The 13,453-nt window shown below is 42.7% G+C and overlaps 1 protein-coding gene across 1 annotated transcript in view; it reads left to right on the top strand.

The window, feature by feature from the left end:
• LOC121190762 (polypeptide N-acetylgalactosaminyltransferase 10-like) overlaps positions 1-13,076 on the top strand; it is a 44,833-nt gene extending 31,757 nt beyond the window's left edge. The window contains 8 exon segments of the mRNA XM_041051752.1: positions 1,629-1,814; positions 2,664-2,847; positions 5,055-5,172; positions 8,785-8,892; positions 11,012-11,233; positions 11,785-11,901; positions 12,150-12,299; positions 12,912-13,076. Of these exon segments, the coding sequence (XP_040907686.1) occupies positions 1,629-1,814; positions 2,664-2,847; positions 5,055-5,172; positions 8,785-8,892; positions 11,012-11,233; positions 11,785-11,901; positions 12,150-12,299; positions 12,912-13,076 (1,250 nt within the window).
• The last annotated feature ends 377 nt before the right edge of the window (positions 13,077-13,453 follow it).

Genomic DNA, 13,453 nt, shown 5'->3' with positions numbered 1-13,453 from the left:
GGTAACAGGCTAAACAGAATAGCAGCTTGCAAACACACTCGCCACGTGCACTGACCGAGGCGGAGACTACACAGTCTGGCAGGGTGGTTGTGACAGAGCTGGGTATTCGTGGAGGACTTGATTACGGTGATGAGGTGCAGCTGGTGTGGTCCGCTCTGACTCCAGCACACCTGCTTCCACTCAGACAATCACCGACACAGAGAGAGCCACGGGGAAGTGACGGCAGGTTAGGGAATGAGGGTTGGAGAGGGTGTCAAGGAAAGTTGCTGAGGCAGATTTGACAAAAGGCTACAGAAATCTGCCACACGAAAACTCCCTTCCAAAAATATAACTCAGGTCTTTTATACTCACCCAAACAAATGTCAGCAGAGATGAAGGGCGCTCGAACTACAGCCTCCGAATCATACAAAGCATGGGGAAGTAAAACGTGAAATGGTGAAACTCTTCAGTCTCATCTAAATCACATAACAAAGCCTTACTTTTTCAGAGACCATTAAACCAACCTGCTTCTCTGACTAATGATAGCTGAACTTTTCAAATAGAGATATTTGACTTGATTGCAGTGATGGATGGGATTTGCTTATAGTGCCAGTCAGAGGGCACATGGCTGTCCTACAAAATAAAACCCATCCACCTGGCAGTGCTGGTAGATCCGACCACCCTTTGGGATATAATGTGCTGGAGCCTGCAGCATTTACTGGGAATGTTAGATTCACTGTGATCATTTTAGACTGTTATGAGAATTACCCTGTGAGGGTGGGAATTTGTTACAAGCACGAGCAAACACCGTTCAGGAAAAAGGTTCGTGTATATAACCACACCATGAATAATCGGCTGGTTGTGAGTGCCTCACTCAGGAGATTCAGGTTTGTGTGATCCACAGTGTTTGCCAGGTGTTGGTCATTTTCTGCTCTCCGTCATTAAATGAACACACGTCCACCTCAGCAACTCAACGAGCTTTGGGCTGTTTAGACTGTGAACTGATGCGAGATCGCTTTCGTTCATTCTTTCATTTGGAAACGTTTGTGCTGCATCAGTAAAGTAACCTTTCTTACAGTTTGTGAGCCTGATTCGGTGCCTGTGTGGTTTAATGTTCTGTCTAATGTCTGAACTGAAAATGTGAAAATCCCAGAGGCAGAAAACTGAAGGAAAGTTGTGCGTTTCCTCGTCAGTATGAATGAGGTTTCTGATTTTGTGGCATTGTACACGGTACGACCTTCACTTCTACTGCAGCAAACATCCATCTCTTTTCTGTGGGGTCACAGGGGGCCGGAGCCTGTCCCATTGGTCAGCACACACTGGGCACGGGGAAAGGAACGCCCTGGACTGTTTGCCAGTCTATGACAGGATACCGCAGTAACCACTGCAGTGTGACCTCTATGCTGTAAATGCAAGTGGACAGACTTATTTAAAGGAAAAGTTCACACAATGAATGTTGCCTCAAAGAAGCGACGTCAGTGACGAAGACAGGATGTGTGTTCATATGTTTGTGAAAGTCTTTTGTTTGCTGTTTGTTTGTTGGTTGCCATGCTTATGTCCATTCATGGTTGTTAAAAGACATTTTGTGAAAATAAGGAGATTAAACTTTTCCTTCATATTTTCTCGCCCACCCCTTCCCCTTGGCGCAGAGCACCTAAAGGTTCCACTAGAGCAGTACATGATGAGGATGCCGAAGGTTCACATCTTGAGGACCAAGAAGAGGGAGGGTCTGATCAGGACTCGCTTGCTGGGAGCCGCTGCTGCAAAAGGAGAAGTCATCACCTTCCTGGACTCTCACTGCGAGGCTAACGTCAACTGGCTGCCCCCACTGCTGGGTGAGAAACACACACACACACATCAAACTAAATTTTATCATCATACAGAAACATGAAGAACAATGGCTAAAATGTTCTCAGGTTCTCACTCATTTTCAGAAACATCCTCACTTTTCCAAAAAAGTTTTCTTTTTCCAAAGTCCTCACTCGCTCCTCACCTGGTGAAAGTTCCACAGCCTGAAGGTCCTCTCAAAGATTGAAGAAGGGCAGAGCACAAAGTCTAGATACTGCTGTCAGATCACTTTCTCAAATACACAACCAATCACTCACACGCACACACACACACACCACCCCCACTGTGAGACTGAGTGCCTCCTTTTCGAGCTGATGGACTTGCTCACCACGAGTCTCACTTTCTCAATTACCCTTTTTCCATTAAGGACTCGTGTTTAGCTCTGTCTCTCAGCATGGCTCCATCCCACATGGAACTGTTTCACAACAAACCTTATGACCCATATTACCTTATTATCAAGCTGTTTACACAGTGCGTGTGAACAGAATACGTGTCTGCCAGTGCGTAACAGGAACAGGCGGTCACTGTGTTCCTTACATCCCGCTGTTGCAATTAGAATATTAATCATGTGTGGAGGTTGTGTGCGACCAAATTAAGAATAAACTTTTTTTTTTTTTTTTTGCATGTTTACACCATGTGTGGCACATAAATGAAAATAATATAACAGCTTATAATAAAAAATACAAAATCTGAATGCCATTCAGTCAAAGTCTGAATCCTGAATCACGAGTTTCTTGTCAACATTTATACTTTGTGCGAGCTGAGGAATCAGGCTTCCTGTAATAAATGAATTAACATTAACAAAGATGAAGCTGTACATCCTCTCTGTCCCTCAGACCGAATCGCCCAGAACAGGAAGACCATTGTGTGTCCGATGATCGACGTGATCGACCACGACAACTTCGGCTACGACACGCAGGCGGGGGACGCCATGCGAGGAGCGTTTGACTGGGAAATGTACTACAAACGAATCCCCATCCCCCCCGAGCTGCAGAGGGACGACCCCAGTGAACCCTTTGAGTGAGTTACAGTACACTTCGCTAAGCTGCGGCAAATCTAAACAAAGATGGAATCTACACTTTGTAAAGTTGAAATTTTGAAGTGAAAATTAAATTGTGAAGGTAGTTTGCCAACTCTGAGTAGAATGATGACGATGATGATGATGATGATTCAACATAAAATCATGACCTCAGCCCTGTCCAACACCTTTCGGGGTGAACTGGAACACTGACTGTGAGCTGGATGGGATAAAATGCCTGCAGCAGGTTTCAGACATCAGGAGTGGAGGTTAAGTGGAGATTAATACCCACGGCTTTGGAAAGACATGTTCATCGGTTACACATCAGCCATCTAGTGTACGTTTTTCTTTTATCCGCAGAGTATAAAACATTTCAGTGTCATCGCTTGTTATTGCTTCAGGCTGTTGTTAAGATGAAAACAAAGTGATAGAGGTTATTTGAAATGTATTAAACAAAAAACGAGAGTTGGAGACAAGAACTGCTAATTTCATTTCATCTTTTTCACCCTTGGAGAAGGAAAAGCGCAGAAACCTGGCTCTTATCACCATGGGAATGGTATCGGTGCTCACTGCTCACGAGGCGTGGGAAGCCCCAGAGTGTTTCTCACTGCTGACAGTACAGCAGCGGCCCTGTTTCCCTTTAATTGATCCTCCTCCTGGACGACTTTGGTGAGAGCAAACTACCTGCTGGCTGCCTGCCTCCAACTTCTGCCTGATGAAAAGCTCGTAACTATGACAACTGGGTGTACCTAAAAGTGTGTGTGTGTGTGTGTGTGTGTGTGTGCTGGGATATTTCTGCACTGAAGAGGACCGCATTTCTTTGGGAGATGAAAACATGAGAAAGATCCACTCGTTTTGATTGATTGTCAAGATCATTATTGCATTAACTGGGTTACAGTACGGCATGAGGTGGAGAGAGTTGGGGTTGAGGATCGGATCTCGCTGACAAAGTTCCCCACAAAAAAAAAAAAATCTAATAAAAATCTGAGTGTTTGCACCTGCTGCCCCAATTTTTCAGCCTCAGGTGTGCAGCCGCTACAATCAAGTACAGCAACAATACGACAGCTAACAAGCCCTGCACTCAGCAGCACTGAGCTTGTCACAGCAGACAGTACTCTGTAGTGGGTTAATTGCTTCTGCATTGTTCAGAGCATCTTCATTATCTGGAGAGAAACAGTAACACCACAGTTGTTGTTTTTACGCTACGACAGCTGCAGTTAGCGGTTGCAGTGGATGCAGCAGAGACCCAGAGTCACAGAAAGAGAACGTACACCTCTCGGCATGTTCGGTATGTTTCAGCCAGTCGTCACTATCGCCGATACGTGGCTGCTTCCAGTGAAGCGATTAGGATGAAGCAGGGATGCGACACACACTGGACACACACTGGACACACACTGAATACCTGTGACGTTCTTCTGCCACAGCAGCGTACGGACCTGCTTTACTGTGAAGAGCATTAACTGAACATGAATAAATCCTTTTCTTTTTTTTGTTCATTGTTAAAGACACAGACAAAAAAAAGTTTGGATTCGAATCATGTGTCCCTGTGTTAAATGTCTTCCCATATTCACTGAGCCACACCCATTTTCTAGTGATCCAATCAGAGATCGGAGGGATTTAATCAATCAATCAATCAGTTCTATCTTATAATGTTACCTACATATTCCACTCGGGAATACATCACATTATGGAAGATAAAGATGACATTATACTGAAGATTTTAAGAACATAAATATCAGTAGAAATATCATACTTTAGTTTACACTTGTATGATATTTCACATCACATTTAACCTTATAAAACTTCTTCTCTTGTAGAGATACACTATACATCGATATTGTTGATGTCGTATTCTCATTCATTCCCTTCACGATCAATAAAAAGTAGCTGTAGACATTTTGACATTTCAGTTGTTAAAGATGATGAACTGTGGTTGCGTTTCATGCTGTGTCTCTTCTTCCATCTTTTTTTTTCCCCTTCTATCTGATAAAGCGATGAGCCGAAGAATCTCAGTTTGTTTGTTGCAATTATTTGTGAACAGAGTAAGCGAATAAGTCTTTCATCTGTTTAGATGTTTTCTCTGACAGATGAGAAGTGTGTGGGGAAAACCAATCCTTTGTATGTAAATGTGATGGCTCTGAGCACAGCTGCTGTATGTAAACGAGCTGCAGAGGTGCTGACTGTGCGCTGTAATTTGTGTGTCCTGCAGGTCGCCGGTGATGGCAGGTGGACTGTTTGCTGTGGACAGGAAGTGGTTCTGGGAGCTGGGAGGATATGACACGGGTCTGGAGATCTGGGGCGGAGAGCAGTATGAGATCTCCTTCAAGGTAAAAATCCAATGTTTATATTATGCGGTTTTAGCCGCTAATTTAAAAGCATTTGAAGGCACATGAGATTTCTGCCCCTCCTGTAACCAGCCATTCTGTCACCTCTTTAGCCCTTAGCCATTGCATCAGGGTCAAACACATAATAAAAGATGTTCCCTTGGAAATTATGTCATTGTCCCCAGACAATGTCTTTTGTCAATTGTCTTTTGGCTCCATGCACATCTAAAGTTTTAAGTATCTGCTCTCTCAGGACTTTATTTGTTTAAAAAGAACAAGGACATTTGTCCTTGACATTTGTTTTGTCTTTGAGTGTCCTTCTTTATTTCTAATGTTCCCCTTTAGATTCATTAGAATTTCCCTCTGACCGCCTCTCGTCCACTTCTTAACTGTCCCAGACAGCATTAAAACATAGGCAATGGTTATTCCCATTTATGTCCATGTTCAGTGTCAGTGCCGTTGACAGATGGGGCAGTTTGAGGAAATGGAAGCAGGATGTCCATGGAACCCTTCTCATTTTCTCCTCATTTCTTATTCAGTAAAATATATCTGTGCTCATGTTCTCTCCACCAGCCAGAATCAATTACTCGGCTGGAAGAAGAAGAAAATGCATGAAAAACCGATTCGAGTACACAGAACAGCCCTTTTTGGAGATTGGCATTGTTCCCATTCCACACCAACTTCAAACTTCTTTTCACCGTGACCAACCACATTTCTCTAACCTTAACGTTTTCATGTCTTAATGAAACCATCAGCCAACATCAGATCGTTTTAGCAGCTCTTGGAAGCATCAAATCAGAGAATGCTCTCATTAGCAGGGACGAATGACGCGCTTTGTCGTTGCGGTTTTAGTAATTGTACCGATGCCCGAGGTGATTTCTGACAGTACAGATTATATCCGATAAGAAAGAGGAAGACTCCGTGGCCTTCTTACGTAACATATTTTGTGATCTTGCACGATCATTTCCAACACAATTTCCTTGGGCTACACAATGAAAGCACTACACACTGATAATGTATATCTGACTAGTGTTGCTGTGGTGAACGATAAATCAGTTCCTACACCAGCGGCACCTGTGACTGGACGGCCGTGCACTGTGATTCAGAAGTATAATTCCACCTTAACCTTGAAATGTTACGGTGAACCACGCTGTTGATCGTTTTTTTTTTTTAAGCTTTGAGCAAAAGGTGAGGATTTCTCACATTTAAATCTGTCAGTGTGAAATGAATGATGGGCCTTGACTAACACCAGTCGTGACCCCAGAGCTGAGCCTGGTGCGAAAAGCTCTTATGTTTTAATACTGTTTTGAAGCTTTTCATCTTATTTAAGTAATTACTGAGATAATATCCCAAACCAAGGTTATTATTTCGGCCAAGATTATCGCACTATTAAATTTTGCTATCAGTACATGCCTAGCTGTGCCTCTTAAGTCTACTTTATGCGCTCAGATATTCAATTTGGTTTCCTTTTTATTAAGATCCCCATTAGCTGATACAGTGCAGACAGCCAGTCTCCTGAGGTGAGAAGATTAACAGGCTCTCACACTAATCCTTACAACCAAACTGCTGCTCACATGTGAAACACAATCACTTCATTCGGTGCTACAGTTAATCTAAAGCTCCATCCTGGTGACACTGGTGTGGGAACACTGAGCATTTCCAGCTCGCACAGTGAGATAATGTCAGAGCCCACAACCCCACGGAGCACAGAGGAAACACGACCTTACACGCAGAGCGAGATGACAGCGCATGGCATAAAACCGACGGTGGATCCTTTATATCGCTCCGGCAGATCGGAGTTTCAGTTATGCAAACATTTCCCAGAGACAGAGCTGCTCTGCAGGCAGAAATAATTAAACCCCCATGGATGGAGCTAAAAAAAAGTATTTATTCAGTGTAAAAGTTAGCTAACTGGCAAACAGTTGGCACAAGAAAACTTTTCTAAAAGCATACATTTAAAAAATAAATGACATCTTTTTTTTTTCATGGCCATAGCATTCAGATTTTTGGAAGGATGGGCAACTGACAGAAGCCTGGCCAGAGGAAAATAACTTTATGGTTAAAGACTCAGAATTTCTTGCGTCCTGCCCATTACCAGCTTTCTGTATTGTCCTTATAACCACATCAGGCTGAACCAAAAAAAAAATCACATGTAAACCATGTCGTGTTTCAAAAACACAGGGTCAGTCCGTTCAGATTGTCAGTGGGAGCGAGCACTGACCTTGAAACAGTGGAAATAGTGGAAGCAAACACACGACCAGAGCCGCTGAAACACAGTATATACGCCGCATGTTTTATATTAATGCTTTATTTATTCTTAGACGCCGATACAGACAACTTACGTTTTTTATTTTTTATTTATTTTTTTTCTCTTTAAGTAAATTCTGGATTCGTCAGCAGCAGTGGCCAATGTTTTATTCATCAGCTGGAGTGAATTCTGTTGTTCTGTAGATTGTCACTATCAGCTGAGCCGTGTCTCGTCGTGTGATTCGGGCTGGTTCGTCGGTGGTGCAGGATACGATGTGAGGCCTTTCATGCCTTTAACACGACGGACTTGATGTTGCTGTATATTTGCCATAGGCTGCACAGTTAATACTGTGGGTAGGAAAATACATTCGCACCTGAAATCAGGTCATGGCAGGTGGACAGGTGGTCCACTGCCTTTACAGCCCTGTTGAACTCTGTGTCATACACCATGAAGTCATATGTAAAACATTCGTATTTCATGTTCCATCATTTCTGCCCATGTTCTCGAGCTCCCCACAGCTTCAACCTGCCTCAAACCTTCAAACAGCATAAATCCCATTTACATATTAAAGGCCTCCACTCAGCAGAAACAATTTGGAAGCGCTGCGCCTCTCTCTGCCCATACTTTCCTTGTTTGTTGTCATGTTTAAATCCAGCTTTTCATTTTCCCAAGTTTCATTTTGCTATTGTCTGGAAAACAAAACCCCTTTTCTGTATCGCCTGCTGTTTCTAAGTCTTTTGCTTCATTCTTCTTCAGCCTCTTCATCGTCCCTCTTTCTTTCTCAGGGTTTGTTTTCAGCATTGCCAGCCAAGAAAAAGAATCATCACTGTTGTATTCATTATAGTTGCAGGATTAAAATGAGGAGCCACTGCTGGGTGTCTCTGTTATATGAGATAGACAAGCAAAGGAGAGGAAATGGGGGAAATTGCTGTAAAAGGGAGGTTTGTTTTTACTTGAGACGAGCACATTAGGGTGCTTAAAACATTAAAACCTCACTGTGCAATTTCACCGATTTTTCAGAGGCCGCGTGCTGCGGTTTCCTGAAAAGCTTCTGCAGTTGCCATTTTGATGTTTCTCCAAGACCAACAAAGTTTAAACACTGTCACGCGATACTGTACCAATGGCTTAACCCAGCAGCTCAGTCTTCCTCCATCTTCATCTGACCCTGAGGCTCGGGTGAATTCAGATCGCTATCACATCATAATTTGGTTTTGTTATCTCCTCGGCCATCCTGTTCATTCACCTTCCTTTAACTTTCCACAGTTTTCCATCTTTGGATCTTAAGATGGAAAACACGTCTAAACACAAGAGAGATCCAGCTGAGGAAAGTGTTCTCTCTCTCTGTGTCTCTCTCTGTGTCTCTGAAGGTGTGGATGTGTGGTGGTCGGATGGAGGACATCCCTTGCTCCAGGGTAGGACATATCTATAGGAAGTACGTCCCCTACAAGGTCCCTGGTGGGATCAGCTTAGCCAAGGTAATTCTTCAGACTGTGTGTCTCCACGGTTCATGACCAAATACAATACAGCAGATCAGCAACTGATTTTATATAAGATATATTTTATATATTCTATAAACAGGCTTCAGTGTCTGTTACATCACCTCAGTTAAATCCAAGTCACAACACAACAGTGGATTGTATTATATTGTATGTATAGTTAATCTGTAAGATTAATAAAAGGGCTAATCAAAGCATATTGGATTTGTATTAGCTTTTTAAAAGCAGATCCATTCTGGGCCTTTGTACATATGTAGGGTGCAGATGTACAAACGCCCAGAATGGGCTCAGGTTACATAAAGCCATGCACATACCACCTGTCCAACAGGTTTAGCTCTGGGTGTTTACTGTTTACTATCAAATGTTTTCCCAGGCTTAGAACTAACTCTGACTAATGGACTGATTTCATTTGTAAAATGAGTGGAGTTCCCCTTTTATAAACGCTTTCCAGTGAGTGGACACTGTGAAGCTGAACTATGTCACTCTTGACTCAGAAGACAGACAGTGTCAGCTGATGTTACATTATTTAAATCTGGAGTAAGATGAACTCATTAGAGAATGTTTCCGTAGGTTTGTCCTTCCTTTGTACTGATGTCAAACGCTGTTCTTTCAAAGCAGGGCTACTGGTTCATATTAATATTTTCAATTCAAAGCTCTTTGACAGCAGCAATCCAGTGTCTCGCTCTGCTTATAACAGTCCATTTATATTAGTCGTTCCTCTTACATTTATTGCATCTCTTTGTTTGCTCTCAGGTCTCTTGAAAAAGCTCTTATCAATAAGGCTTCTCGATTAAATAAACAATAAATGAAGCAAAATCCAATTATACTCTGGCAACAAAGTGATACCTTATCAGTAAAACTGATTTTAACTGAATCAGTATTCTACAGTGTTCACACACACACACTCACACACATTCAGTACAAACACTGTAAAAAAAAAACATCTGTGTCCCTGAACTTCAGCAAACAGCGAAACTCAAGAAAAATATGTGTAACTGAATACATCAGCCAACAAGATGGAATAAATAAACCTTCTAATTACGCTAAAATCCCCAAATAAACAGACACATAAACATACATGAACACTGCTCATATGCAAACACATGCTGTGCACATAAACACACATCGCCCCAGTGTGAGCGAGTCTTTTAGTGATGCTAACAAATGGCAGCGTTTTTGTTTCCTACGTCCTCTGCTAAGTATTCTCGTCTTTCTCCTCCATGTATGAGAGCACTTTGTAGTCTCAGCTCAGCATCCACTAACAAAAGACCACCAGATGAGAAGCAGCAGCGTGCAGTGTGTGTCTGCTATCTGCGACTTATAGCCTTTGCAGGTGCTACTGTGAAAAATGAGCTTAAGGTTCTTTGTTGCTTGTATTCTTCAAAGCACCTACACAGAAAGGGAAACTGTCTAAAAGCTCTAAATCATCTGGGGTGTAGCCGAACATCATTCATTATGTATGCCTGAAACTTGGCTCGGTTTGGCTCGGCATGCCACTGAAATGCACTGGCCTTTGTTTTGTTTTTTTTGTTTTTTATTCTGACCAATAGTCTTTGAACTGGACCTCAGTGGAATGCTGATGGCCCTCAGCCTAACCCGCCACATCAAGGAGAACATTTACATAGCGACGATTACAAAAACCCAACTCTCTGCACAGATTCGAGACCCCTGTGTCATTATCCAGGGTTACCTACACCTCTTCATTTTCTCTCCTTTTTCAAAGTTTTTCTATTTCATTGATGTGCTTCAGTACTCAAACTAAAACTGCATTCATGGGGAACAACAGGTAAGGTCAGCTTGAATACAGCTGGCTCTGAGTGAACGGCAGTAGGAAAAAGTTACGTAGAAAAACGTTGCTGTGATGTTCGGTCAGAGTCAAGAATGGATGCCACAGTCAAGGCAGGCTCCCCGAGGCCAGTCTGCAGCAGAACCAGTTCACAAAACAGTCCACTGTGGTTCCACAAGATCATCCTCACTGCAAGGGATTGTGGGATTTTGAGTTTATTTGTAGGAGGCTCTTAGACACTCGGTGAGATTTGAGGACAGTTGGCTGTTTCGTGAATGAATCTGTCCACCTGACTCTCTGGTTTGATTTCAGAACCTAAAACGTGTGGCGGAGGTGTGGATGGACGAGTACACCGAGTACGTCTACCAGCGCCGGCCCGAGTACCGCCACCTGTCGGCAGGAGACATGACTGCACAGAAGGAACTGAGGAACCGGCTCAGCTGCAAGAGCTTCAAGTGGTTCATGAGCGAGGTGGCCTGGGATCTGCCCAAACACTACCCACCGGTGGAGCCTCCTGCTGCCGCCTGGGGAGAAGTAAGAGCAGCTCCACTGGATTAGTTGATGAAAGTGGAGACACCATAGCATAGAGTTTTATTTACTGGTGTGTATGAGGATTGGCTTTGACTGTGGAATAATCTGCGTGCATGGTGCTATAAAGTGTACTGGATACAAAAGCTATCATCACGAGGCACAAATCATGTTCAATTCAACACAGGGTTTTTGAATTATAAACAACAAAATACTGGTGGGAATTTTCCGAGTTGAAAGCAGAGGGATGAGCATCAAGCTGCAGATAGCGATAAAAAAAAAATTCAGAGTGGTAACAGCAGACAAGAAACAGTGATGTAACATGTTTGCAATAACACACAAATTTTTCCTCCTCCTCCTGTAAAACTCAAACTACCTGGGGCAAACATGCCTCTGGGCCTGTGAAAGAAAAGTGCACAAAAAAAACAAAACACAAAAAAAAAGATGATTGATTGCATCCAATCCAGGGATTGACGGATATGTAAATTGATTATTTTCTTCTTACAGTGTCTTATTAGTCTACTTGACTCTGTGCTCGTGCATGTGTGTGTTTTTAGATACGAAACGTAGGGAGCGACATGTGTATGGAGATCAAACACTTTGTGTCGGGGAGCCCCATCCGCCTGGAGAGCTGCGTGAAAGGGCGGGGCGAGGTGGGCTGGAGTCACGGACAGGTGAGGGTCACTCATTACACTTTCTCTTGTAAACAGCTTGACTGTCTAATGAGGTTTTCTTTTCCTGTCTCTTGAGAGTTTAGAGTACACATACACACTACAGTGGATCTGGACATACTTTAAGAGAATGAAATAAAAAACATCAACACTAAAAATCCCTTCAACAGGAAAAACAAACTGGTAGAAATGTAGCAGAGGAGGACAGAGACGGTCAGATCGTGGTGACAGCTGAGATCTGTTCCCTGCAGGTGTTGACATTTGGTTGGAGGGAGGATATTCGAGTGGGTGACCCCATGCACACAAGGAAGGTTTGCTTCGATGCAGTTTCCCACAACAGCCCCGTCACCCTGTACGACTGTCACGGCATGAAGGGCAACCAGCTGTGGCGCTACAGAAAGGTACGAGTGGGCCAAGTGGAGACTGAGGGTTTGGAGTTCACTACATGTAGAAAATGGTTTTTCTTTTTCTTTATCCTCTTTCAGGTTAAAGTTAATGAAACGTAGAACGTAGAAACCATAGTTTGTGACAAGTTTACACAATAGACAGTGGTGAGTTAAAGATGTCTGCACCACATATTTTTTTGCTTTTCTGGATAATTATTTTTCCAAAATTAAACATGAAGGTCAGTTTACAGTGGTTTCATGAAAAGATGTGTCCTTCTGTGCCTCGTTTCTTGGAAAGGTTTATTTTTGTACGCAGCGATGAGCGTGACTCATGAAAACACAGAAATATTGAGGTTTTTTTTAGTTATTTTATTTTGAGTATTTAAATATGAGTTTACCACAGGAATAAACAAATAAATATTTGCAGTAGAAAGGCTGGCACTCTGGAGTCAGAAAAATATCTGTAAAAATAAGACAAAGTATTGTGGGTAAAAAAAAAAAAAAAAGAAAGAAAAGAAACGACAGCAGTTAACCCCAAAAACCACGTCAGGAAGGAAATAAATGCCGTGTGAAAATGTTTTCTTATATATGAGTAAGGCTGTTCTCTTTGTGACTGTCCTCCCTCAGGATAAGAGTCTGTATCACCCCGTCAGTAACAGCTGTATCGACAGCAGCCCGAGCGAGCGGCGAGTCTTCATGAACACGTGCGACCCCTCCTCCCTCAGCCAGCAGTGGCTGTTTGAGAGAACCAACGCCACCGTGCTGGAACACTTCAACCGGGGCACCGACTGAGGACACTGGACAGTGAGATGAGGCGTCTTCCAAAGAAAAAGATCACAGAATGGTGATCGCGTTTGATCAGGTGAGTAAAACGATAACAGCTTTTGTTTTATTCAGCTTTGTAATGAACACAGTTTCACTCATCCATTTTAAAATGAATCATTTTGTACTTGCATTTTACTTTGTTGTTGTTTGTTGTTACTTTGTAGTGTATTTTCTTTTGTTTTTTTTTTTCCCCCAATCAGGGCTCAACTCCCGGAGGCCTTTTTAGAATATGTTTCTGCATACAATATGAAGGTATGTTGAATAGTGGTCTAGATAATTAGTGGATGCCAATAGGATCAAGTCTCACTACGGAGGGAGAATGTGCCTTAAAAAGAATAATGCTG

This window comes from Toxotes jaculatrix, chromosome 12, assembly GCF_017976425.1.
Source record: "Toxotes jaculatrix isolate fToxJac2 chromosome 12, fToxJac2.pri, whole genome shotgun sequence".
Classification (NCBI taxonomy): Eukaryota; Metazoa; Chordata; class Actinopteri; family Toxotidae; genus Toxotes; species Toxotes jaculatrix.
Note: the sequence above shows the minus strand (reverse complement) of the source record. Positions and strands in the feature narration are given on the sequence as shown.